Source organism: Vanacampus margaritifer, chromosome 2 (assembly GCF_051991255.1).
Source record: "Vanacampus margaritifer isolate UIUO_Vmar chromosome 2, RoL_Vmar_1.0, whole genome shotgun sequence".
Classification (NCBI taxonomy): domain Eukaryota; kingdom Metazoa; phylum Chordata; class Actinopteri; order Syngnathiformes; family Syngnathidae; genus Vanacampus; species Vanacampus margaritifer.
In genome coordinates this window covers 13,613,726-13,641,433 of record NC_135433.1, presented here as the reverse complement: position 1 = coordinate 13,641,433, position 27,708 = coordinate 13,613,726, and the positions used below count along the sequence as shown (strand labels likewise).

Sequence of the window (27,708 nt, the reverse complement as noted above, 5' to 3'; positions counted from 1 at the left end):
TCACTGTAAATATCTATCCTCCCACTTGGTATGCAATGACACTTCATTGACCTCCCCAACCCACACACACAGTGGATAGGATGGCAGAGCAGCATGTCGACCTTTGAACTTCACCCCCAGGCCGGCGGGTCAGCTCGGCGAGCTCCTAATTGAATGTCTCGGCCAAACACTGATTGCACTCGCTCGTCAATGTAGCACATGTCCACGCGGGAGACAGCGAGGTCAGCTTGGCATGTTTGGGACGTGACACTTGACTTAATAACCACCGTGTGTGTATGTGTTGCTGTAGATGATATATTGTAACAGCCTTATTGCCATTGTGAAAATGATCAGCCTAACCGAAATTGTTGCCATGGATGTACTGCGCAGTACACATCTAGCTAGCTAGCTAGTCATTTAAATGTACACAACACTTTCTATTGAGCTATTTCATATAAACACACACAAAAAACACTAGAAACAGCTCTCAGTATGTCAATGGGTTTGTTTAATCACCATTTGTTAGTTACACACAAATTATACACCCAATTTCCACCAAATTTTGTGTTATATACTCTCCGTTTAATGTCACAACAAAACTATAGTTTTGCATGAACCAGGAGATAGATTGCGAACTAACATAAATATGGTGCTCCTTGATTCCCCCCAACTCTAGTTGATTGGTGCGAATTGACATACTTGGAGGTCAACTTCCCATGGATGGCATCATGTTGTTTTGTTTTGATTCGAGACTGACTCAACGGAGCATCTGCTGGTCACAACCAGTAGTGCACTTAATTACCCCTTCTTAAAGGGACAGTGCACCCAAAATGTGTTTTTTACAGTACTGCGTTCTCTGCAGCCCCACTAGTCTAAACATTGTATTCTAATAAATATTGCTTTTGTGGAATATTAATTAAGCAGTAACATCCACTTGTTTTTATCCATCACAGGGGGTGGCCATTTTGCCACTTGCTGTCAACTGTTCATGTGACATTTGCAAGCTGAGCTGTGATTGGTCGTTACCTGAGCCCTGAGCACCTGTCAACATCAGTTAACACAAAGTGGCAAAATGGCCACCGACTGAGATGCATAAAAACAGGTGGATTTTGCTGCTTAATTCATATTCTACAAACGCAGTGTTAATGAGAATGCCGTGTTAAGACTAGTGAGGGTGCATACAACATATTCTTGTAAATATTTTTTTTAGGTTGACTTCCCCCTTAAAAATTATGCCCATCAACTACAAATGAGTGTTCACAATTAAAGTACATCACAGAGGATTTTATCATTTGGTAGCTATGAAGTGATGTTTAAACTGGAGAACAAATTAACATTGGACTGTTAATAATCGTGAATAGAATTTTTGTCCGGGTCAGCTTTTTCTAGGGTAGCTAGATGGTAACACAAGTTACAAGAGGCTCCCCCATATGGAGTCGGCATAAAACTGCAAGATTTCACGCAGTAGGTTATTTATAACAGTCTCGCTGGAGATGCATGGCCTCGCCGCCTGATTAGTGTCTCCCCTCCTCTCTTCTCACTTCCCTGCTCACACTCTATCATCTTGTAGGCAGAATAATTGTGTTTAGTCACCATCCTGAGATCTCAGTGATTATCCAGATGTCGGTGACACCATCTTCCGTATGGCCGTGGCACATACTGTATGTACAGATGGCCTGATAATTGCTGGAACACAATGAGGATCGCTCTGCTTTTTAATCACATTCGGGGTTTTTTCTTCTTCTTCTTCTGGCGGGTGCTCGCCACTTGATGCTCTACCAGATACATATCCTCTCACAGGAAGCCATGTGCTATCTAATAACATGTTGATGTTCTTTTTATGTATGTTTTGTAATGTTTTTATGTTTGGCTTGATGGTCAAAATGTTTACAAGTGAAAATGATTGCCATTGAAATGATTTATTTATGTATATTTTATGGCTGTAAGTAGCTAGCCAGCTAGCTAACTTACTAGCTTACTCTAAGTGCTCCACTGCTATAAATAGTGCGTAACGTACTTACAAGTCAATATTCTCAGTCTCATGTGTAACCTTTTTTTTTTTAAGTCATACATTCATTCCGCTTCAGGGCATGGTTGATGTATTAATAAGTACTGTAATTCGTTTGGCAATGAATCATGGCTCGAAGGCCAGGATCAAAGACAAACTCCCAAAGGAAAAGGTAAAAGCAAGACATTAGAGGTATGGAGCGTTCTCTGTCTGAGTTACGGCATTTCCTTTGATAGTGTACAGCGTGTTTGATACTTACTCAACTGCAAAAAGTAACTGGCATTTAGTTGAGTAAGGCCTCCACTTAAGAGAAGAAGATCTTTATCTGTAAAAATGGCCGATGCAAAACATGTCATTGTCCGGCCTCACGTTAGCAGATTAAGGTCATGTGACCATTGCTTAAAAAAGGACATTTATTTACATTTATTTGAATCGCTGTGTCTATTAGAATCGAGGCCACTTTTTGGGAAGCATATGTCAAGTGTCATATTTGAGCCGTCTACTGTATACTGTCTTAACATGAAATCACAAAATGAAGACAGCGCATCAGTATGCCACTATTATTAGCCGTTCTATGCAGAGGATAAATAATACATGACTGTGAGTACTTTTACATTGTCTGTCTACATTTGATGTTGCAAAGTTTGTCTTTAATTTCTTGCTTGTGTTATAGCCCCGCAACACAGGTGCTATTTAGTGTTAGCACTAAAATCCTGAAAGGATAAGCTATGTGGTTACTTTAAATACACAAAGTGTAATTCTTTAAAAAAATAAAAAAAAAGTTTGACAGTAGATTTCAACTGGTAGTGGCAATAAAAAGTTTGAAGCCTCTTTTTTGGAAGATTTGTGTAGTCTATTGGGAAGTGAGTTGAGTTGAGTTCACTGCCACCATACAGTATCTCAAGTTTGTGCTCGCAAGTCAAAGCAAACAACAACAACAAAATCAGCCAAATGGATCGGACCTTGAAGAACATATGAGACAAGTCACTCATACTGATGTTCCAGCATGGGATATTGCGTTACTGTACTGTACATCAATGTTTTTCTGTACAGTGCACAAACCCTTTCCACACAGTATCTAAAGATAAATCTCGGGTGTTGGGTGATTAATGGGGCATGAAGAAAGTTCCTGCATACATTTGCATTCATCTGTGAGAAATGTCTCTCGTGTTTTCCGGTCAAATCATTGCATATCCTTAAGTAATAAGTATAGTTGGAAAATGTGTCTCTGAGATACAGCAAGAGGATTCAAAACACGGAAATCTTAGAATTATTATTCTATTTTTGTGTAAATACTATTTCTTTTTAAATTGAATCATTGAATTACTGAGTTTTATTTTTTAATCACTTGAAACATAATTAGAACCACAAAAATCTCTCAATCTTTATTTCATGTTATATACTGTACAGTGGATTTTAAAAGTCTACGCACCCTTGTTCAAAATGGCAGTTTTTTGTGATTTAAAAAGTCGACAATAATTTCTTAACTTTTTCCACATGACCTACTGTTGCCCAGAGCAAATCAATCACTCTCTTAGAATTGGAGATTAACCAATTACATTCATGTTAAATGGGACATACCTGCCACAATTGAAAGTGTGCCTGATTAACCCCAAATAAACTTTAGATGTTGTAGAAGTTTTTTCCCCCTAACTTTTCTACAGAAGCCTGTATTTGGAACTGTTCATAATTCCCTCCATGTTGAATAAGGTCCCAATAGAATAGAAACAATCAAGTAAAATAGCATTTTGAAATTCAGTGGAACAATGTAGTATGATAAAACCAAATTAGAATTTTGTCAAGTAACCTTGTTTTATTACCAGCCATTTCCCCCACCCAACCCCAAAAATCTCCATAGAAATCGTGCCCTCTATTGGTGAAAGCTCCCAGTGCATATCTCATGTTGCGCAGGTGACACGCGCCAGTGTTTATCTCACCAGCTCAAGTTGCTTCCGCGCGTTTTACGCGCATGCGCTCTCCCTCTCCTGGTAGTGTAAAAAAAAAAAAAGAGGGTGGGGGGCGACAAGGATACGCTGGCTACACGCGCATCCCCCTGGAGAAGAGAGTGATGAAGGGGCTGCAGTTGTCATGGCAACGCCTGGGTGGTGGGGGTGGAGCCTTGGCAAGTGGGACCAGGGAGTTTGTTTTGTTATTGAAGGTCACGTGCGAGGCAAAGCTCCGCCCCCTCCTTCCCTCCCCCCCCACACAGCTTCAAGTGTGGAGCTGCTTCGGTCGGTCATTTACTACAAAATGGCTGCACAGGCTCCAACGCCGCCGCTGCCGACGACGCCGACGTCGAGAACAAGAAAAGACGACTGAAAGCTTCGACGGTAGGACGTTTCCTCCCTTCCGACTCTAGCTTCTCTCCATACGACGCTTTTCGCTCGGCCAAAATGCGGAATTCCCAGGGCGAATACGTCAGCTAGCCCGCGAATCATGGAAGAATGTTTCCAATGCAGCACACTTTTCTGACACCAAAACAAAATGAGCGCCCTTTTAAGAGGCAAATTGGGGAATGATTTTTTTTTTAAGCTATTTCTCGCTCTTATAGCTTCTTGGTCGGATGATTTTAGCTCCTGGCTATCCGGGACTAACAACTTGCACACTTAACATCATTCAAGGACAACGTATGTTTACATGTATTGACACTCTGTTTCGACACCCCTTCTCCCCCTTATGCTATGCAAATAGTAGATACAAGTGATTAGCACGTCTGCTTCACAGTTATGAGGTTCTGTGTTCGAGTCCTCTGACCGCTGAGGTCTCCATGTTCCCCCCCCCCCCCCCCCGGTTGGCTCCAGTTTCACTCACACCATAAATATTTTGATAACTGGCAGCACTGTGTACTAGTGGATGTCCTCACAGTCAAGAGACTCCAAATTCAAATCTTAGGCCCTTCTGTTTGGAGTTTTGCATCTTCTGCAAGTACCCCAGACAGTCTTAAAAACACCACGATAGAATGTAATATTGAACTTTCAAAAAGGTTCTATGGTTACTAGGCAGGCGTTTTAAACAATTAATGTCACATCCTTGTAATTTTGCTTTTCTTATATTTGTAATAGCCCTGCTATTCACTATTGATAATTGGAAAACTGGTAACACAGAAGACTTGTGGATGACACTTCTTTACCTCACGGGCATGAGGCCTTGGGTTCAAATTCTGCCTCAGGCCCTCCTGTGTGGAGTTTGCATGTTCTGGCCACATTCCAGAAAGGGTTCTCTGAATAGGAGCTATACTTTATTAAGATCATGATGGAAATGAATGAAAGGCACTGCTTCGGTTTTAACCTAGGTTCTGTTGTTTACTACTGTACACAGGTGCTTTAACCATTTAAGCCACAGTGTCCTTGTAGTTCCTGTGGTTTTCTCCATAATAGTCTGGTTTTGTTGATGGTAAAGGTAGCATCTAAGGAAGGTCGGTTGGTACATTGGAGAAGAAGGGGTTGCATCCTGGACTGGTTGCCAGTCAGTCTCAAGGCACCCATAGACAAACAACCATTCATGCTCCTATTCACACCTATGAAAAATGTAGAGTGCGGCCCACCTGATATGGATTTTTGAGGCAGATTCTGATATTTAGCACCATAAAATTCCGATAACCGATTAAAGGGCCGATTGAGTTTAAAATATATAGAATGAATCAAATAATGCAAATACATCAATTTGTCCCAGTAAAAATGACATACAGGCATAACATTTGACTGTTTTACAATACTTTGTGTTTGTATAATTTTACACAGAGAAAAATCTGCAGATTTTCTGCCTATTCTTTGGGGGGGGGGGGGGGGATTCTCACTGTCTTTGTCTTATGTTGTAGTGTGTTCATGTCTAAAAAAACAAGCAAAAAAAGTATACTTTTTTTTTTTTTTTGTCGGGGGCTTTTTAAATAAACCAATATCAGCCAACCAATTAGTCGGTTGGGCCCTAATTATTCGTCTTCTGTTAACGCAACAGTCATGGGGGGAAACCCGCACACAAGCACGGGAAGAACATGCAAACTCTACGCGGGAATGTCAAAGCTGAACTCTGAACCTCAAAACAGCAACTCGTCACTATTTATTTTATTTTTATTTTTTTACCCCAAATCTAGCATATTTAATAAATTGTTCTTGCAAGGGGATGTGACACACATTGCCTTCAGTGTGGCTATCATCATTCTGCAGCACACACACTCCTCGTGGCATTCCCAGTGTGTCTCCAGCAGCACCCGGATGGCCAGACCCCGCTGCTTTGCTCATGTGCTGCCGTTCCTAATTTGGGGTTTCAGGCCTGGCAGAGAATGGTGGCAGCAAGAGAGAAAGGGAGAGTTTAGAGCGGGTTGGCATGGGGAGGCCAGGTCACGGGGCCCCGGTCAGACCCCCGAGCCTGTGAAAGCGGTAGTGTGTATTCACGGAGAGGCGCCGAGGGGGGCTCGATAACACAAACAGACCTCTAAATACTCTGGAGCTTATGTCAGGCCTATAGCGCAAGGCTGAGGGGCATCCTGCCAGTCTTGGTGTCAGCGGTCAGATGGTTGGTTGAGTCCTCAGTGGTCTGGATGACCTAACATGCTGTCAAAAACAGACTATTGCTGTCTTGAAACTTCAAAATCAAAGCTACTTCCCTTTTGGAACAAATTTGCTTTTTTTCCCTTCTGTTTGTCAATGTGGGAGGTGCGTGTCCCTATACAGGTCTGGGTTAACCAAACGTGGAGCCGATCAATTGCAAGCCGTAGTCATAACCACTTGCTAGCTACTGTAACTCACATTATTGAAAGCCAATACAAGATTACAAAGTCTACTTTGTCCCCCTCTCATAAAAAAAGGGTCCTTTCACACAACTGGTGGTACTTGGTTCGGGTAATCAAAATGGCACAGTTGGGTTGTGGTGGCAAAAGCAATCCAGTCGAGTTCTAGGCCTGCCAGAACTCTCACAATGCTGATGCGACTACATGAAGTGTGTAAACCCAGGAGAAGCATCTTTTTTGTCAGATAGCAACACGTGTGTGTGTTTTTTTTTTTTTTATCTGTACGTTTTTCTCCGTGTTGTTTGTATGTGTTTTCTGCGGAGGTGGGAGTCGATAGCACAATTGTTGATTCTACAATACTGCAGAGTGCTATTTTTCTTATTAAAGTGTGCTAAGTTACAATGTGGTCAATGGTCATGGAACCATTTAAACTCTTAAGTCAAGACACCGCTGTCTTGGAAGAAAACCATATACAATGCTTCCCAGCATCATGTAACTGATGAAGAAAATGCATGTTTAGTTTTAAAGAGTCTTACACCTTAAAGATTAGATAGCTCTTAATATGAAAAGAAAAATTCCCTGAGCTGTCACCGTCTTACTTACTTATGCCATCTAGTGGCATACAAATGACCTCAAAACAAATCAATGTCACACTCGTTTTTACAGTACATTACATCTTTTTAGTTTGAACTAAATTTTATGAATTATGAAATTACTGTATCAATGACTAAAAGATGCAGCCATATTTCTATTGAACTCCCCTCGCCCCCACTTTTGTTAAGAGTATGAAAACTTGGGAAGAAATATTTTATTGTACATTTAGAACAGATATAAAATTTGCGATTAATCGTGACATAATTATTGAAGTCAATTTATACATAAACACTGTGGTTGACAACAATCCAAACCCCTACCGAGCCAAACTACGAATAACCATTTGCTTGAAGTTGGAAGTGGCTTACGGTCACCTTGTTTCAACTTGATGCAACATCTTGAAGTCACCATGACGCAGAAGACGAAAACCACAGTGGCTGCTAAAACCAAACCGCGAGGCAAGCAGGCCATGCGTTCTCTGCAAAGAGGATTGGGCTAAAGTACTTGAAGCTATTCTCAGGGCGGACCATGTTAATGCTTTCTGACAACAAGAAAAAAAGGAGAATGCAATGGCGCACTCCAAACTGAAGCCTCAAGACTAACTTGGACAGACCACTAAATGAGCAATGTAATAACGTAACAATATTTTTACAATCAATGTATCATCCTCGCGGGCTTTCGCACCTATAGCTCACTTCAGTCTTGCAGCAAGACTGTAGCTCATCAGTGGGACAAAATGTCGACACTATGATAGAATTGTACTGATTTTGCTTATGGTACAGTATTGATAGTATCAACAAATATGAATCTCAGCATCCGCCTCTATTGCCATTGTACTGTGTATAAAAAAAGAATAAATGTTTTTTTTATTTTTTTTAACATCTTTATTACTAATTGATAATGCAGATAGAGAACAAATGGAAAATATACAATAATTAACAACTTCAAAATAAATGCAACTACCTTTATGGTATTCAAATTAGAGTTTGAATTAAGTCTAACTGGTGTTATTCAAATAAGGTTTTCGGAACGTTACGGGTTAACATCAAGTAATTTGTGAAATTCTGCACATTTTTAAAATTGTAAAATACAACTTGATCCTAGTCTCCACAAATATATGCATTATTATTACATTTATTGCGGCAAAATTTTGACGTGGACGTGTCTGCTGCGTTGCGACTGGAATTCCCCCAGTACAGGCTTTCCAAGTAAAGGGCGTTAAAAAAAATTAGTGGCGTTAAAGGTTGGCCACGTTCTTGTTTGGTCTGCAGCGTTGGCATTCCTGGCGCTGTACCCGTTGCCTGCCATCTCACACCCCTCCCCCATCTCCCCCACACGCGTAACGGATGCAACCCTATTAAACGCACAAAAGACAGAAGCCTTCCCGTCTTTGCAGGAATGAAACATGTCAACAGACGCACATTTCACCTTGTGCATGTGGAACCCTCCCTCTCCCCCCTCCCTTGCCATTCCATTTCCTGCCGATCCTCCACCTGCTGTCATGAGGCCGCCCATAGCGGGTGCGCGCGCTGCTGCATCTTTCTGTTTTCATTCTGCCTGCCTTTGGCGTCACAGCGAGTGTCTGGTTTTAAGAGGGACGCCCGGCTGTAATCCTGTTGTTCTGACGGGAGGGTGTAATTCCACTACAATGCTGAGCTCATTGGCCAACGTTTTTTACTGCCGCGCCTCCTCTCTGCTAACGGCTGCTCACGCACATACCAAACTCAATTATCGGGTCCTCCTCTTGAGAGTATGGGCCATGTTTTGTTTGAATTAAAAGGACACATTTGACTCCAAATGTACAGTAAAATCTCTGGAGTCTGGGGTCCTTTGTTCATATTTAGCACGCGAAAAAATCCAGGGTCAAAATGTTGTCATAAAAATACCTTAAATTGTAACCTTTATGGTTACACAAGTGTAACATGACCTTGCGAGATGAGTCTCTTAAATGCAACACATTTTTATTTTCCTTTTTTCATTTGTTATTGATGATGACTTATATTTCTGATACCCATGTTGTACTGAGCACCAAGGACACCCTTGTATCACATTCATAAAATACTGGATTTGTCACACAATTCAGCTAAGAGTGGCGGCAATGTCATGATAAAAATGTATGGAATCCGATTCGTAATCATGCCCCTTGCAAATGTGGATAAAAATGTGACGTACTCTACAAACCAGCTGCCAATGCAACTACAGTGTAAACAGACTGATGGGAAATACCCCATCAATGTGAGCTTAACGTCATCTAAACACACAGACAGATTCAAACCAATGGGGGCGAAGAGTGCATCCAGGCTAATTAAATATTCAATATTGATTTTAAAGTATTTAGTTGGTTCCTTTTTGTATGATTATGGTTTACTTGCGTATTGATATCGGCTTGTTATTTTTTTCTGGTCAATGTAAAACTGCAATCATGTCCGATGTGTGTCGCTTTAAATGTACATGTAAATAGGCTACCCCCAAAAAATATTTTCTGGTGGAATAACTAATCATCTACAAAAGGCAAACTCTTACAAAATGGGATGAGCTTGTATAATGTTATGAATGATGGTGTTTTGACCTTGGAGATAATTTTGGCCCAGTCCCAAATTGACCAACAGTTGAGTCATTTGAGTTTAAATTGATCTAATATGATAGAAATATCACATCAGTTTGTCCTCTATTAATCTAAGTGGAGTTATCATATACGTACAAATGTGTAATGGTGATGGCATCTTAATGATTCCAACATCTTTTGTTTTTTCAGCTGAGAGAAGAAACGGCAATTACAAAAAAAGTCGAGAACTGTTTGATGGAAGATAAGAAAAAGAAAAGGCAAGAAGAGAAGAAAAAGAAAGAAGCTGCTCCGAAGGTGAAGCCTCTCTTTTGCTATACAGCTGTCAATCAGACAGACAGCTGTCAATCAATATATGTCACATTTGAAAATGTCTTTTCTTTCTGACTGTATGCATCCTATTGAGATACAATCAACCCCATGAGCTGTTTTCATTGGGTAAATCGATAACCTAATAGTATAATTGCCCTAGTCATTTTTAACTTACATTGTCTTCGTTTATATTCAGTCATTCAGGTCATGCTAATTTGCAAAGATTGAATTGAAGCAACTGGACTCTGTTGAATTATTTTTGTTTTTCTCGTTTTCTGAAAACTTTCAGAAATGAATGCGGCATTTATGCTATTAGGGTTACGATATGAGCCCTTAAGTATTTTAATACACGAGCGTGTTCTGTTCCAATCGCACACACTCCTGTGCTGCTGATGATTATTCTAATGTTTTTTCCCCTCCTGCTTTTCAGGACACAGAACAGATAACCAAAGGTGAGTTGTTTTTTTGCTTTTACTTGCGCTGATATATTGGTAGTGCAGTTGCTTCTCTGACGTCCTGGTGGATTCCTTAGACGCTGCAAAGGAGGGTGGGGATGACAACCATAGGAATGAATATAAATGAAAACAAAATGCATTAAAACAAAAGTGAATCATGCTGAGGTAAAGGACGCGTCTGTAGAAAGTTTACAGAGAGAAAAATTAAGGCTTAGTTATGTTGTGACCCTACTACTTAAGTAACTAAGCATATTTATTATGAGTAGATATAGTTTGTCTCAAATAGAGGCAGAAGAAAACAATCTGTTAATCAGAGTAATCTACTCTGATATGCTTTGGTTACAGGCTGCATTTTCCCTAACTTTTTTTTGTTTTTTGTACCATGGACGGGTTTCACATAGACTCATATTACCACGGAATTAAAACGGCAAGTCACCATTACGTTGAATGTAGTTGTTGTTATTAGGGGCCATGACCATGTTATTAGCGCCGGGTCAACTTCAAGCTGTAAACCTCAATGAGGGAAAGTAATTTTACTTTGACTTTTTGAAAAATCACTTCTTGCTACTTTTCTGTGGCATTCTGTTTTCTTGTTGCCTTCAGCCTCTGCAATGACATTTGTGTGTCTTCGGCCAACAGCCACATGCCGAGAAGGAAATAAAAGAGATGCTTGTTCTCCGCCATTGTTATCTGTTAGTGTCTCATTCTGTTTGATGTGTTCAATGTGATGGTTTTTGTCAGTATTTTGAAGTGGAAAATGGACCACCCCAAACCGGCAGAGCCAATACAATACATCCCCTTTCTGGTGTTATCTGGGTTTGATTTGTTAGTATCATAATCTGCTTTTGTTTTGTTTCATTTTCAAATTGACCTAAATTCTATCCCCTGGTTTACAACATTCTGCAATGGGAATTTCTGATGTGACTTTTATGCTCATGGAAATCAGTTGACGTGTGGGGCAACATGAGTTCAAGCACCCCTATATATTCCAAATTACAGACAAACCTACAGCTGATATGATTGAAAAGCTGTTTGTAGGTTTTACTGGAGATCAATTAAGTTTGAGCTGAGATCAATATCTGGAGCGCATATCCATTTACTAATGTGATGTGGTTACTTCATAGCAACGGAAGAGCGCAATGTAAGGGCACAAAAACTAACAGACAGAAAAATCCCTCTGTGACCAAATGAGGCTTTGTGTCTAGGACGTTGGCCCACAGCATACAAGGAGCTAATTAGGAGACGAGGGATGTTGACGAGTCTGAATAAACAGCCCTTCACGTGCAGGAGACTGAGCACCATAGTAACAGAACACCAGCTCGTACCTGGTTTAGCCAGGAGGTTCACCCTGGGACCTAGCAGGAAGGAGCTGAAGGAAAGAGCTCGGCTATAAGGAGCAAGATGGAATAAATTGTTGTGGTTATAGTTGCAAGAAGCAGGGTGGAAGGGGCGGCCAAAGAACGATGGCTCTGGTTGAATACGGCGACAAAAAAACAAGCATGCGAAAGGAAAAGAAACAGACGGAGAACACACTCTGGTTTCCTGTTTGCCTGCGTGGCTGAGGGGGCCCATTGTGGGATCCACTGGCCCCCGTGTATGTGACAACTGACACCCAGTCAGTCTGCTTGTCCCCATCTGATAGGCCAACACCCTTCACACTCACACACATAAAATGAGTTTTACCAAGCCATAATGAATTTATTTATTTTTTGGTCTGCCATGCAGGTTAGTCAAAAGTATCCCTTAATAAAGTGTGAAGAAGACAAGTTGGTTCATAGCACCTGTGAAGGAGCATTTCTTTGTATTGCATTACGGTGACCAGTCCTCAACCTCAAGAGGTTAAAGGCCAATGGCTCGATGGGCAGGGAGTGGCGGAGTGATGAGCGTAATCAACATAATGCCCCAGAATAGCAAATGCCGTCTGCCACCAATAAGCGAGCAGGTTAATGAGTCATTGTGTCTCCGCTCCCGCTGTGCATTTTCATCCAAGGTGGTGTGTGAAGTGCATACTGTACACGTCACAGCTTGCATTTATAGTGCAATAAACGATAACGTTATTACAAAGTTGTGTCGCGGCGGTAATTTCGCAACAAATTAATTTTCCGGTCCACATTGCCTTAATTACACCCAGTGCTTTGTGTTGGATAGTCATAAATTGCCATGCGATCAGAGAGGGCTTGCCTCTTGTCATCATCACCACATCTCAAGTCATCTTCTAAGGAGCCCTATTTTAAATTACTGTTTTAGTGGCTTTAATCTAAATCCATCTTTGGGTTTGTGATTGTTTTTTATTATGAATTGAAGGATAATACGGCACACAGTTCCTGTATATCATGTTTGCAATAAATAGCTGATAAACAGATCAGTCTTTTTTGGATTAAATTGTGGTTGTTTTGAACTTGTGAGTATTTGGAATCGCTGCTTGTAATTCTATATTTAATGATGTTACAGTTATTGGTGCAGATCAGTGATTCTTCACCTTGGAACCCCATCAGGTTCCTATGCTATTTCATCAGACCCTTCTTTTTCTTTTTCAAATTCATGACATAGGGTTTACTGGTGAACAAAATGAAAAGAGATTGTAGACTTTTCATCGCATCTGGTTCTCCTCACCTTGAATTTAGAAAGGGAAGTTTTCTTGTATTCCTCATCGCCATGGAGCTCAAGCAAATGGTCCTTCAATTTTGCCACATAAATAGTTGTGCTGGACTAGAATTGCTCATCTTGGCATTGACAATCATGCAGTTAGGATGCTGCCACCCATTACTTAACTCTATATTTATAAAGCACTTTAAAACAACCTCCACTGTTTTTTTGCCAGGGGCAGCTGATACAATGTAAATAGCGGAGGCCCCAGAATTGAACCCTGTGGAACACCATACATTCCATTATACATCTTGAACATATTCGTCTAATCACATTCTTTTTTCGCTCAACAAAGTAACAAAATCATACAACGTACCATCCCAACAGCCAGATGTCGATTACTGAGCACACCAAATTCCCAGCAGCACAGATAGGTCAAGCAATGTAGCGTTATCACCTGCAGCCAATGATGGCCATGTGGGGCGTATCATCACAAATCCTTTGAGTCGGTTGTGGGTCTTGAACACCTCCGAACCCCTGAGATTGACTCCCCGAACCCTCGGTGTCCAATCGAACCCAGGTTCAGAACCACTGATGTAGATGCTATATGATAAATACCCTGGCTCTGACCATATGTTCTTCTAAATAGCATTTTATTGTCTGTGGGCAAGCTCTTGCACAGAGAGAAAGCCTTCGTTCTTAACTACAGTGTTATATTCATTCATTTCTAATTAAGCATTTTAATCGTCTCTCTTGTGAGACACGGTGCTCTCATTTTGAAGCCCACAGGCGCAAAGCGATGCTCCACCCCAAAGACATTTAGATTGTCTCATCAAACCACTCTGTGCACACTGTACTTCTATTCACATCTAGTGCACTTTTCCGCATATTTAGGTGTTTTCACTTCCCCCCTTAATGTTGGATATTTTAAAATGCACAGCATTAAAAACATGTTAACCAGCAAAGCCAGTCAAATCTGCACTATTATTGCCAACTCATTTGAATGTAGAAGAGTAACATTAGTTCCATAACGCCACTGAACCCCAACTGAACCTACTTGCCAGACCCCAATAATATAAAGGCGTAGTAACAAAATGTTCTTCAGGCCTTCTTCACTTTGCAGATTAAAAGCCCATCTTTGGAAAGCTCCTAATCACTCACTAACCAAAGTTTTGAATGTTTAAATGTGCGCGCACGCTCCCCTCGATGGCGAGTCTCCACGCGTTGACAAATGGACGTTTCATAAAGCTTTAGATGGAAGTGTACATGTAGTCGGACACGTGATCAATCCGCGCGTTAAGTACACTTCGTTTGAAGCTGAGGCAGGATCAATACTGACTAAGCAAATTGCTAGTTCACTGTAATGACAAGATAATTTGACATAAGTGGTGAAATAATGTTACAGCTGCTGATCAAACAAAAGCTTTTACAGTAGTTGTACAAGCAGTCAATTGTAACTCAACATCACAACAGGTCGAAGTAACTTACAGTGTGTATTACAAAGATGTTATTGTCAACATATCTTCTGCTGCGAGTCATGATTAGATGTTGTTTTTGCACCTCCATCCTGTAAAACACACAGATTGTCCTTTTCTTCAAGGTCATGTTTTTGTGCTGCCATCCAGCCAGAAGATCACTTAAAAATGCTAGGAACCCTCTTCCGTTCTTCCACCCACCTTGGTCGCTGTGATATCTCCCCAAACAACCTTCTCCCTCCCCTTCAACATTGAGGTCTTCAACTCCCTGCCAAGCATGCTATCATCGTTCCTATCAGAAATATTCAAATCCCTTTTAAAGTGGGAAATGAGGTAGCCTCCTCCGTGTGAGGCGCACAGCCTGCAGGCGGCGGCTTGATGTGCATTTTTGATGAACCGGGAATTCTCTTGTGCGCCCGCACAGCTGAGGACGGTGTTTTGCAAATAGGCTGTCGGAGAAGGTGACTGATCTCTTTTGACTCTAGCTCTACAAAGCAGAGTGCTGCGCTTGGAGCCTTTTCTTCTGCATTTACTTTGTTTGATGCAATCCTACATGTATTTACATTTACTTTGACACACTCGTTTGCTGATTTTAAAACAAGACTCTCCAGCAACGTGGCATTCTGTAGGCAAGTCATGTTCTAATTGTAAGCGGATTTTCAACCTAAGCTGGTTTCCGGCAGCGAGACTGGAGCTCACAGTGGCGTTCGCAAAGGGGTGGAGTCTTGAACACAAACCATTCTCTTCATCGCTTGCTGTACCTCGTTCTCTCCATTCCTGTGGATCTGCTCTCTCTTTCGCACTTACTCCCACCCTCTTGCTTTCACTCGATTTATCTCTCCTCTCTGATTGGCTGAGAGAGCAGCTGGCCCCACTTTCCCCTTCCCCCAAAGCTCCCAGAAGAAACGACGTCACACGTCAGAGTCCCAACGGTGTAAAAATTGCCTCCATAACTGTTATTAAACAGAGCTTTTACGAGGAATTGCCTCTTTAAAGTCAGTAACCCGTCTCGCATTCTGTACAGTTACAATAATAGTGACGAGAGCCTGTAAATAGTGAATGAAGGAGAGGGGTGCAGGCGGTCAGGTGGGATGAGGCACAAAGAGGCAAGGCAGTGCAAGCAATGACATCTGATTAGAAGCTTCAGCCTCTGATCTCTGAGCAGACAGATGCAGAGGAAACCAGATCATTCCCAGGTTATAGCCCACAGGGGGAGGGCACCAACTGACATGACAGAAATGCACATGCGTCGAACAAAATGCAAGACTGGATGGCGTATGTGCGCAAACACGTCCGACTGTATTAACTAGCGGCTGGCTGTAGGCTCTACGACGGCATCCTGTCCTCCCCTCAGTGTGGGCCTCAGCGTTGCATAACGCTTTGTTTTTGTGTGTGCGTTGGGGCTGGCCTGGGTGGATGTGTGTGTGTGAGTTATTCATTGCTTCAATGCGCACACTTGGAAGCTGAGCCAATGGCAGAGCGTCGCTCTTCCTTGCTCATTTCAAAGCGTTTATTTTACTCCTGTTGTTTATCACTACGAAGAAAGCTGGGGGGGTGGGGGGTTAGCGTCCCGTTGGCTCAGTTTACATCCAGTAATCTCCTTGTGCAGTATGTGGACGCTACAGGCTTGTTTATTACTTCCTGTTTACATTCTAGTTTACCAGTGTCCACATTATGTAATGATACATGCTCAGAGGCGATTATCCACTGTGCTCAATGCCCATAATGCATCTGACCCAGCAGCCACTCTGTGACCCGTGAGAAGATAATCCTATTTGACCTCGGGGTGGGGGGGGGACCTCCTGACCTTCTACCTCTACTCAGAAGAACTTAACACTTAACTGTTTAATTGTTGCAATGATAAAACAGGAGTCCCACATAATGCACAGAATGTTAACACCTCACACACAAACACACACACGCTTCGTAGTTTGTGTTTAGTCTGCATAGTTCAGTGCAAAAGTAGTTATGTTGTTTCAATGACCTATTTGACAGCAGTTAAATAATACAGTAAAAAACTATGCAGACCATGGATGATGCTTTTAGATTTTGTTACGTATAGTATGGGACAATTCCTGATTTGATGGTTTACCGTGGCTTTAAAAAAGTCAAGGATTTAATAAGCGCCCTCTTCTCTTTTTTGAGGGAATGGCTAACTAAGCAGGGCACAATATACTGGGCTGTTTGCAGAGTTGAGTAAATAAGACCCCTCTTTTAATTGCCCCAATTAACTGTTTTTCCCTAATTTTGACGAGCAAAGAGCAGTTTTGCATGGAGGAGGGAGTGAAACAGACACTGTAAACACTGTGTGTTGCTCTGATTACTGTTCATTGTCCTAAGGGGAAAAAAAAGAAAGAAAGAAAGTCGGTGCCTGCGGGTGCTAGTTAGCCCCAGGACACAATGAATAGCCCACTGGTCTGTTCAAAAAGTAGCTGATGATTGATGGGCCATTGTGACTAAAGAATTAAAACAGACAAAAAATGTTAACATTAATTTATTTATTGAAAATTGTTTTTATTCATCCAAATCTTTCGAAAAGTCATTTTAGAGCTGAAATTTTATTACCATGATAGCGCAATATTTTAGCTCATGGTTATGTACTGTCAGAATGTAATATCGGCCCAAGCCTAATTGATTATCTGGATAAGCCGGATCCAGGAATTGAATTTCAATGTTTGAGGCATTCTGGTATCAAGACACTTTCCACCTCCAGAATCGTAACGGCATTGTTGGTCTGTCATATTCCATAAATCAAGAAGTAGCCTGTTGATTTAAAATAAATAAATAAATAGGAAGCCTCGGCAGGTCTGCTTTCTGAATGATACATGCCACATTTCAAAGACTTTTTTTTTGGGGGGGGGGGTAATTTACATGTGCTCTGTTGCTTCGGTACAGTAACTCAAGTTAGTTGGACTTCAGCAGCAGTTAATAATCAAAGAGGGGACATAACCTGCCTCAAACTAAGCAGAGCTTTCTAGTTCATTTTAAGAATCTTGAAACTGCTTCATCTTGTCTGATCTCTAACTAAGCAAAATGGTTCTTCTCGAAAAAGTGATGCCTCAATTTGAATGACTATGACAGAAGTACTGCAACATTATTACAGTCCTCTGGCTTCTCCAAAAGCAGCCATGTGTTTAGAGGGACTGCATCCTGCGGTGACTGATTCTTGTGCACTTGTAGCCATCTCTGAAATTACTAGTTATTCAACGACATGGCGCTCTCATCTTAAAGTGACCATGACTTTTATAAACGGCAGTAGAAGATAAAAGCTGTTGTAAGCTAAACAGTGGTGGTGGAATTGTTGTGTATTAGGGGTTTGTGGTATAGTTTTTGGATTACATCTACAGTACAATATGATGAAAGATTTAAACAGATATAATATAATAGACAGTATAACTTGTCAGTGGTGGTTAGCACGTCTGCCTCACAATAAAGAGATTCTGACTGGGTTTGAATCCCTCCTCAGGTGCTCTTTTTGTGGATATTGTATGTTCTCTCCGGCATTATTCCGTTTCCTCACACATTCCAATAACATGCATATTAGGTTAATTGAAGACCAAATTTTCCAAGGTATGAATGTGTGTTGAGCCCTGAGCTTGACTATGACTAGTGCAGGGTATATTCCGTCTCTTGCTCTGGGGTACTAGTTTACAGCTCACCCACAAACTGGAAATGGATGCTCAATAGTGGTCACCAACAGTTCCTGTCTATTCTTCATGGGCCTAACTCCTGCATTTCTGATTTTTCTCTCCTACCATTTCATGAACAGTGCCAGACTCTGCCAAGTTTGACCCCATCCCTCCTCTCCCCCCTGCCAACCCTGGCATCACCCCGTCCGTACCCCCGAGCAGTGGCGATGGCAAGCATGCCCCCAGCGGAGGCCAGCCTCAGACCACCTCACACACGCCGCTCCAGCAGCGCCACCTAGCCAGAGAGGTGCCGCCGCGCTTCCGTCAGCAGGAGCACAAGCAGCTGCTGAAGAGGGGCCAGCCACTCCCCTTTGGGACCCTAACGCTCACCGCCAAGGGACGTCCCACCGCCACTGAGCCTGCAGCAGTAGCCAGCCAGCCTGATTCCTCCTCAACAAACCTGCCTGCAGGTCAGTAGAGACGCTCTTTTGGCAAGTTCTTATTGCACACTCATGGTGTTTCAGGCAAGTTGAAAGTAATTGTGCATTCACAGTAACACAGATGTAATAGCTGTAAAAGGGTCCACTTAGAACAAGTACAAGTTCCAAATTTGACTACTTTCGGTGTAGTGGAGCTTTCACTGTATTGAGCTCCAATACACGAGCTGGCCGTATGAGCGGTGAGTAGTACAATGTGAAGTGAAGTGTCCGACTGCTGTTTGTTTTCAGTCTGTCTGGCTGGGAATTAGAAATGGGAATCAAGGAATCCAGAGGAAGAGAAGGCAGAGTAAACACAGCTGGCGTAACAGTACGTGTTTGTGTGTTTTCCTTCCGGAGTGTCTGCATATCCCAATGAAGCGGATTTGCAAGCATTTTCTGTCAAGGCTTTAAAGAGCATGATTTGAATGCAGCTCCATCTCCATGGCAATGAGACGGTTATCCCACATCTTTCGATCCCCTCCTCCTCATCCTCCTCCTACACTTTGCTGAGCTTTGCTGACTATTTCCTGTTTTGGGGGGAAGGAGTTATACGGAGCTAGCTAGTTGGCTGGACACCTCAGTGGGCCTGGCTTGGCATCACTAGAAAGCCAAAGGAAGCGAAAGATTGGTGGAGCGAGCGAATGAGCGTGGCAGAGGTCCAGTGCTGTGGGCTGGAGTGACTCATGGCTTACGGTAAAAGCTACTGCTTCTCTCCTCCCCTCTTCGATAGGCCTCCCCGGTTCTCCTTTCACTCTCTGTGTCAGTGTGGAGTGGCTGATTACATGTGGAAATGAAGACAGAGGAATGCCTCGCCTCACTGAAGATGCAGCCAGTAATTCATTTGTATATACCGTATGGAAACATTCTAGTCATGTTCTTTATAGTTTGTGTTCCATAATGAGTTGATGAACCGGTTAACATGGAGTCCTCAATGTTTTGGTACAGCATTCAATTGAATGATTAAGAGTTGAGTGCATACTGATGTCCTGTTTCAACGAGATGGGGGGGAGGAAAAATCCAAGTGAAGCAAAATGTGTTGCTCCAAACCATTTGAGAGCGTTTATTCTGCTAACTGGTCAGATCACTGTTGCGTGAAAGGAAGAAAATCAACGCAGAATATGGTCCTCTGGTCTGTCTTTGAACGTACCTCCTCATCTTTCATTCAGATTGTTCTGTTTTACTTCCTTAATGCAACCCAGAATGCACATGCATAGCCTGGCTGCGTAAAAATTTTGACTTGTTGTCCAGCAAGAACACTCTTCATGCCAGAGCGGTTATCAGATCATTATTTTGTTTTTGTTTTTGTTTTTTTCCCCTAATTCTTTTCGGGTCAGTGTTCAAATTATCTAGTAGATCCAGTGCACCACACTATAGAGAGCAGCTCTTTCTCTTAAACTCCAGCTTAAACCTGAGCTTTACAGATGGAATGGAGCATGAAGTGTATTCATCCAGTGGCCACAATTTTAGGTAATGTGATATTTGCTGTTTTGAAAATTTGATTTAAGAAATGTGTACACAAAGTTTTTTTTGTCTTATCTTGTGCAATAGGCTTCATTTTTAAATTTATAACAAAAGTGCAGGGCTCTGCCAGGCAAACAGCACGTCTTAGAAAGTTAAATGAAAGCTTAAATAAATAATCAGCTCCCGAAAGCTTTATGCAGTTAACAACATTTCAATTGAACTCAAATGTTAATGTTTCACTTAGCTTTTAATTTCAAACAAAAAAGTGCAGGGAGTTTCCAGGCTCAGCAGCATCTCTTGAAAGGTCATTCATTCACTCTCCAAACTGCTTATCCTCACTAGGATCACGGGTGGGCTGGAGCCTATCCCCGCTGCCATTGGATAAGATTTCAGAGTACATCCTTGGGGTGTGTTCAAAAAATTGATACGGCAATATAGTGTTGTGGGCCTCTTTATAATACACATATCGATATGGAGGTACCAGAATCGATAATGCACGTTTATTAATAATGTTTCCTGGAGCGTCTCTGAAAACTGCTCCTTGCTGTGCAGTACGCACACATTTTGACCAGGCCCAGCGCTGACGGTTTACTTGTAGCACTGCTAACAGTAGAACGTGTCATGCTGTATGCAAACATTGCTGAATGAAAGGCAAACACTGCAAGTCATTTTCACATAACCTAACATCACGCCGATGTGCCACTAGCAGGGAATGTTAGTAGTAGCGCAACAGTAAAAGGATCAAGTATGACTAAAGGTTTGGGAACATCTCCAAAGGCTGGAATTTATTTTTTTATCACTGCAGTCCATATAGCGGAGTTGAAAACGAAGTCTTTTGAGATCTAACTGGGGAGGGGAGCCACATTAACTGCCGTGCCTCGTTTAGGGTACACGTGTATCGTCGTGACCCCTGTATTGTGATACGTATTGTATCATTTGGCTGTTTGCAATACCCAGCCCTAGTACACCCTAAACTGGTCACTTATCTAATCACAGAACACAAAACTGAGTTTTAATTATCTGCGCCCATAATTGGCCCAGTCGGTAATTGGAATATGCCTAGTTATAACCATAGAACGTGGTTTACGCCGGAAAAAAATTATGCCAATTTCTACTATCATTGCATTTATTATAATTAACTCTTTGACTGCCAGACATTTTCAGAAAAGGGATGCCGTGGGTGCCAGCCGATTTAAGCATTTTTGACTGATCTTTCAAGGTCCACAGAAAATTATGTGTTTGGACTATGGAAACACACATACTACCAAATGAAAGATTGGACTCTCATCTTTCATCAGAAAAAAAATAGTTTGTTTCTACCTTATTCCGTTTTTCAGTAATCAACAATAGAAAATGGTTAGTTTCACCTCTGTTTTGAAACAAACGTCTTTTAACGTCTTTGGCACTCCTCCATAGGATTTTACTAAACGTTATTTAACGTTTTTGGCAGTCAAAGAGTTAATTAAAATTATTATATTATTATAAAAAAAAATATTTAGCACTGGCATTTTAACTAAGCATAATATAAATTTAAATGTGCCCACACTGCAGACATGTTGGCTAATGGTACATTAAACACCAAACGAGGGTTGAGCATTTTCTGGCGGTGCAATTGCACCTTATTGTCAATGTAGTTCGCACAGGCGGGGACGGATGCGTGCGGCGGGACAAGGTGCGACGCACTTAAAATCGGCACATTCACATATTCGCCAACGTTTAAAAATAAATAGATACATTTGTTCGCACCAGCCAATCGACTTCGGGAACGGACTGCAAAGTCACACACAGCGTCCTCTACAGGTCTGCCGCCACCCAGAGATAGCGGTAAGTGTTTTTGTGTTAAAGACTGTTGATAGCAATAGTGCTAGTATTAGCTAAAGTATTTAGCACAGCCACCAGGATGTCGGTGAAAAAGTGGAAGCGTTCGAGGGGCTCTTATAAGAAAAAAAGGGGAGGAAGGTGCTGCGGGAGAAAGAGTGGCTCACCTGTACTACAGTACACGGCAGTTCTGTCTTTTTTTTTGACCCACTTAAATGGTGGTGCTACTCCGGTGTGCGCAATGATCCCGGGAGCTGCTGCGACCGACCGGTGAAAAGGCGGACACTCACACCCGCGTTCGCTGTTTTATTCAAACAGACGCTTGCTCGCAGCGGTTTTTATATTCGGCCGTATTCTTTCGGCTTTAATTACATTTAGGCCGAAAATTTTTGATGGCCGAATATTCGGTGCATCACTAAAGAGTACACCTCTAAGGTGTGCTTATGTTCGTATGTCTAGAAGTCAATCTTTCGCCCTGAAAATGTTAAATTTTTTCAGGCTATACATCAGTACGGTTATTGCCCTTTACATTTCATTTGGGGATATCTATTATCTTGTGTGTGTAAATCCACAATTTATCTTCAGTTTTGTGTAAAATTATAGAATATAAAATTATTCCTTGGATTATTGTCACCGGCAATATACTTTGTCCTACTCTATTTTTGCAAGATGGCCTAACCTAGCAGCGTATTCCTTGCTTTTATTTATTCATATTTTGTTATGCACTCAAGGCTCATTCACTCTTGTTTATCCTTTTTTTTACCCTCACTCAACCACACCTCACCCCTTTTTACATTTTCAAGTCATATGCTGACTCTTTTTAAAACAAAACAAAAAAAAGAAGGAAAGACTGAGTATCTTGGCTGGTATGTCCATGTGTCCACATATTGTCAGCTACGGTCTTGACTATAAATGGGCCGCGCTTCCGTGTATTTCTGACCACGCTTGTTAAAATAACAAGCTATGCTTTTGCTGCGCATAATAGAGGTTGACATAAACCAAAATAGCTTTCTCAAATGAAGAAGAGTGTGTGCATGAAGGATTGAGTTGATATGCTTTACTGATGACGTTAGAGCTTTGGGGATTCCCTTTTAGGGTTCTTCTAATGTGATTAAGCATCGACTCTGCATTAAAGACAAATCTCTGGTGCTTCATGTTTTGTATCAGTTTGGTTAGCCACAATTTGTTACAGAGCGTTGCATGTGTTCAGGCGCCTCCGCCTTAACAAACATCGTCACAACACATAGCATGTAGCTGGCCCGGGGCAGACAGGATTAGTCCGCACTACATGTATGTCTGTCAGCTTTCCCATTATTCTAACGGTCTCGCTGTGTTGCCATTCGCTTGGCTTGCACTCTGTATCCCAAGGCTCTTTCAAGAAGAGGAGGCGTGTGAGAGTGAGCTATTTTAAGACTGGCATGTTGGAGGAAGCCCTTGACCTGGTTTATCCTTTCAGGGGAGGAGGGGAAAAGCGGAAAACATGACAACATGCATGTGAACTTTGGAAAAATGCAAGCCTCTCCCCGACCCTCCCCCAATAATTTGTCATTGAGCTATTCATTTTTGCATGAATTACATTTCAGAGAACAAAATGCCTGTACTGCTGTTAGACAAAAAACAGCTAGGCAAGTGTGATATGTTGTGTGGTCATAATGTTTTGACATAGCAGCCACAGAGCCTGCTTGGATCGTTACCTCACACAGCAGATTCAGATTTCACCGAGGTTTAACGTTTGTAACACAAATAATGTTCTTTGCTTCTGCTTAAGATTAGTCACCTTCCATAAAATGTTATTTAATTATTCCATTAGAGTTAGTTAGTTTATAGATACAAAAATGGTTATAACGTGAATACATTCACCTACATTTCACTGATCTCATTTATCTAATAGTTTATTTAAGTATGCAATAGAAGAACTACAGAAAAGTTAATATACCTTTCACCCTGCAATCCACACTATAAAAATCACATACATAATATTCTTTACCAAGGTCAAAATAGCTGCAAGTTGTTTTTATTTAACAAATGCTAGATGTGTTGCCTTGCATTAATTAATGTAATCCGTAATTTACAGTTAATGTCATTGGGTACTGTAGCAGTTTACAAGTTAAAATCTTTGCAGACGCTCATTATTGCACTTGCCAAACTAAGTGCACCGTTAGGGTCAATAATGACACTACTGCTAAAGCATAACATGCAATTATGTTGAATTTGTGATCAAACATCACAAAGATGAACAATACATTTCATTCAGTGACGCTGACTAAGGTCTGTCTAACATTTTAATTGTCATACAAGTATTAAGAGAAGTTCAACACGGATAAAACATCAATATTGTATTACTTACCCTTTGGCGACACCAGACACACACATAATCATATAGAACCTGAAGGTTTTGCAGAGCCTTATACAGTAGTAGGTATTGCTGGAATTGGTGTCATGTCTGATAGGTCTATTTATGAGAGCATTTAAACGCATGATGGTTTGGACTGTTTTGTTTGACTTTTGGGAGATTTTTCCAGAACATTTTGTTTGAAGTGAGTTCTACCACTGTATTCATACATAATCCAACCGGAATTAAGCAAGCAGACTCTTGAATTCTTGGGGATTTCCTTCGACAAGTTATAATAATTATAATAAGATTGAAACCATTTGAAAACATTTTTTTTTGCAAAGGTGCGTTTGTATTTGTCTGATGTCTCATTCTACTGGCACATACACACAACGTGCACGGTCAGCTCCAAACCATTCGCTCTGTGTGCCCCTGGGGGACTTCATTAAGCCGGGATCAGTCCAGCTGAGGCCCACACATCCCTGCTAGATTACTTCCTTCTTCCATCACTCAACATTAAAGCATCTCCCAGACTTCATTTTCTGTCTTTGCTATTGATCTGATTCCACCAGACACCACAGACTTGGGCTGCACCATTATGGCCAAAATGATAGTCATGTTTACTTTGATCAATATTGTAATTATAATCACAATTATTCATGTTAGGGAAAACATGATTTATTTATTTATTGCACTACTGTTTAACAAATTGTCAAGTTTTCAAAATTAAACTTGAAAAAGGAATCATTTCTAAACTTTACCCAAGGATTTTTAATGTACAGTGCGAACTACATGAAATGCAATTACAAAGTCCAGACAGCAGATGTTGAGCGCTTTCGAGGCACACACTTCCTCGTCTCCAATTTTAGCTATACTTTTTCTTGACATGACTCGCTCTCATCGGTTCACAGTGATTTTATGCTCTTGCTGCAGGGTGTGCTGGTTTGTTATTTAGGCAGCTTAATCAAGCCTTAACCATGTGTTTGCCCCCTGGTGGTTGGTTGACAACCGGTTGAGAGTGCATGATTAGATATTCAGTACAGCCCACATTTTTAATGTAAGTCAACATTGACAATCAGGTTAATTTAATCGTGTCAGCCAAAATCAAGATTCAAATTTGATTATTTATGAACATAAACCCCTACCATTGACCATTTTTTAAATAATAGAAAAACAGATTACGTCAAAGATTGCCTATTTAAATGTAAACAGTCATTCCTGCTGATCTGAGCTACGGTGTTTGTATACATGCAAACTGTAGATTCACAGTACTTGCAGTGCGTTTACTGAATGTTACTCACAGCACGGACTCTCCCATGTGTTACATCCTCACAATCATGAGGTTCAGTGGGCAGAACCTCCAGCATAGCAGCCCTGTTTTCCACCAAACATTGACGTATTGTGTTGTGGTGCGTGGGCACTGGTATCACTAGTGCACAATGCCAGCCTTGATCCGGGGAGCTGCTGCCATTTTTTTTCTGTTGCCAAGCCTTCAGCCCCTGCTTCTCCTGTTGCCTCCATACTGTCTATTAATTGACAAGCACGTCATCCTCTGTTGTGTTGCTCTGCTGTCCCTTGACATGTTTCCAGGGCCAAATTTCAATCCAGATCCTTATGAATTTGCTCATTTCATGTCTTTGGAGTTGCTATAACTGCAACATTGGCTGGCCTACATTAATTCAGAACAGACATTTGTCATCATGACGTAATGCCCTGTCTTGGATGCTGCATTCTTTTTGCTTGATTCTGCTAAGAGGTTTTCAATTGTGTGTTGCTGTGCTAATTGCACATGGAGAGAGTGCTCTTAGCTAAATATTTGGGGCCATTTAGTGAAAGGTTAAAAGATCCAAGGCTGTGTCGAGAAGAGCCCGCTTTTTGTTTTACCTCATGCCATTTGCGTGTATAAGTGCCTCGCTCTTAGTGGTCTATCCGCCACCTACCAACAATACTGTTCCACATTACTTCAGCTGTGCCGTCCCCTCCCCCAGCCTGCCTTCTTTTAGGGCTTACATTTCCAGCGAGGGAGCGTATCCGTCGTCGGGATAGGAATAGAGCATGATATAAATAAAGCCGGGGGGGGGGGGGGGGGGCAATAGATAGATGCGGCGAGACCCAGCCAAAGCAATGTTGGTGGGAGGGACGGAGCATGTGGGGGTGAGGAAGGAAGGGAGAGAAGCAGTAGGTAGGGAGGGAGAAGGGAGAGGGGGGTTGTCTCATGCCTCGCAAGAGCAGTGCAACTTCTTGGCAGCATTTCAGAGAGGAGCCTCAGAGGCTTGGTGAGGCAAGCAGACATATTGAGACAAGGATGGTCCCTGTGTCGCACAAAACCTAGTCCCTTGCACGATGGTCGGGAGGCACCTCTCCACAGGTATTTTGTCGCGTCGTGGCGGATCCCTCGCTTTTCCTTTTCCTTCCTAAATGCTCCTTCTGTGTAGTTATTTTTGTGGCTCATGTATACGTACTTTAAAGCTGCAGCTGCAGCGGCAGTGCATTGTGGGCACGTGCGAGAGAGTTGTGCTTTGCGGATGTTATAGCGAGTGAGGCATGCATGCTTTTACACAGTGCAGACAGAGACGGTAGCTCAGAGCCCTTTTTGGCTCAAATTCAGGACTGAGAAAATGGCGGTCCTGCTCCTCTCAGTGGAGTGACGCTACAGAAATACTGTGCGCTGTGTGTGTCAGAAACACAGTGCCCTCTTTTCCCCTCGCTCACATGCTGCTTTCTCTCCCCCTACTTAAGTTTGCAAGCGTTAAAAAGTAAGAATGGTATTAAAGGCAAATGCGCAGTGCAATGCGATTGCTTCATACGTATTGCCATGGAAGCTAGTCTTTGCATGCAAGCTTAACTCTTACAGGGCACATGTAAACAGTTGCAACAGCCACAGAAGAAATGAATGATGATGTGGCATCAGGGTGACCAATGCACAGACCAGATTTATTTTTGTATCAATGTGTAATGGAAGCGCTCCAAGAGAAAATCATACTGTACAGGTATTACTTAGAGTTGTCAGAGCACTTGTACAGGCAAATGGAGGCGCTTGTGTGCGTGTGAGCATACAGACAAGTCATGTTATGCCAATCTGAGGTCATAACTGTGACTGCTTTGCTGGTGAAAACAGGTTAAAGATGTCACAGTTTTCTGGCTAGTGCTGCTGATCATTTCTGTGATAATCATAATACAGAAACTATTTACCATCTATTAGGAATGCATGATAATGCTATTTTCAACCAATACGAATAAACCAATACCAGTAATTAAGAAATTGCCAATGTCGATAATCGATAAGTAAGC

The 27,708-nt window shown here is 41.7% G+C and overlaps 1 protein-coding gene across 3 annotated transcripts in view; it reads left to right on the top strand.

The window, feature by feature from the left end:
* Positions 1–4,174: 4,174 nt before the first annotated feature.
* The window catches only part of tnrc6c1 (trinucleotide repeat containing adaptor 6C1), a 37,803-nt gene continuing 14,269 nt past the window's right edge, over positions 4,175–27,708 (top strand). Inside the window, exons 1-4 of one of the 3 annotated variants that reach the window (XM_077557144.1) lie at positions 4,175–4,317; positions 10,063–10,167; positions 10,613–10,634; positions 18,468–18,797. In XM_077557144.1, coding sequence (XP_077413270.1) covers positions 10,108–10,167; positions 10,613–10,634; positions 18,468–18,797 — 412 coding nt within the window. In that variant the 5' untranslated portion in view covers positions 4,175–4,317; positions 10,063–10,107. Of the gene's footprint in view, positions 4,318–10,062; positions 10,168–10,612; positions 10,635–18,467; positions 18,798–26,639; positions 26,786–27,708 lie in introns of those variants that run through there. The other 2 variants (XM_077557146.1, XM_077557145.1) reach the window with 2 other exon arrangements.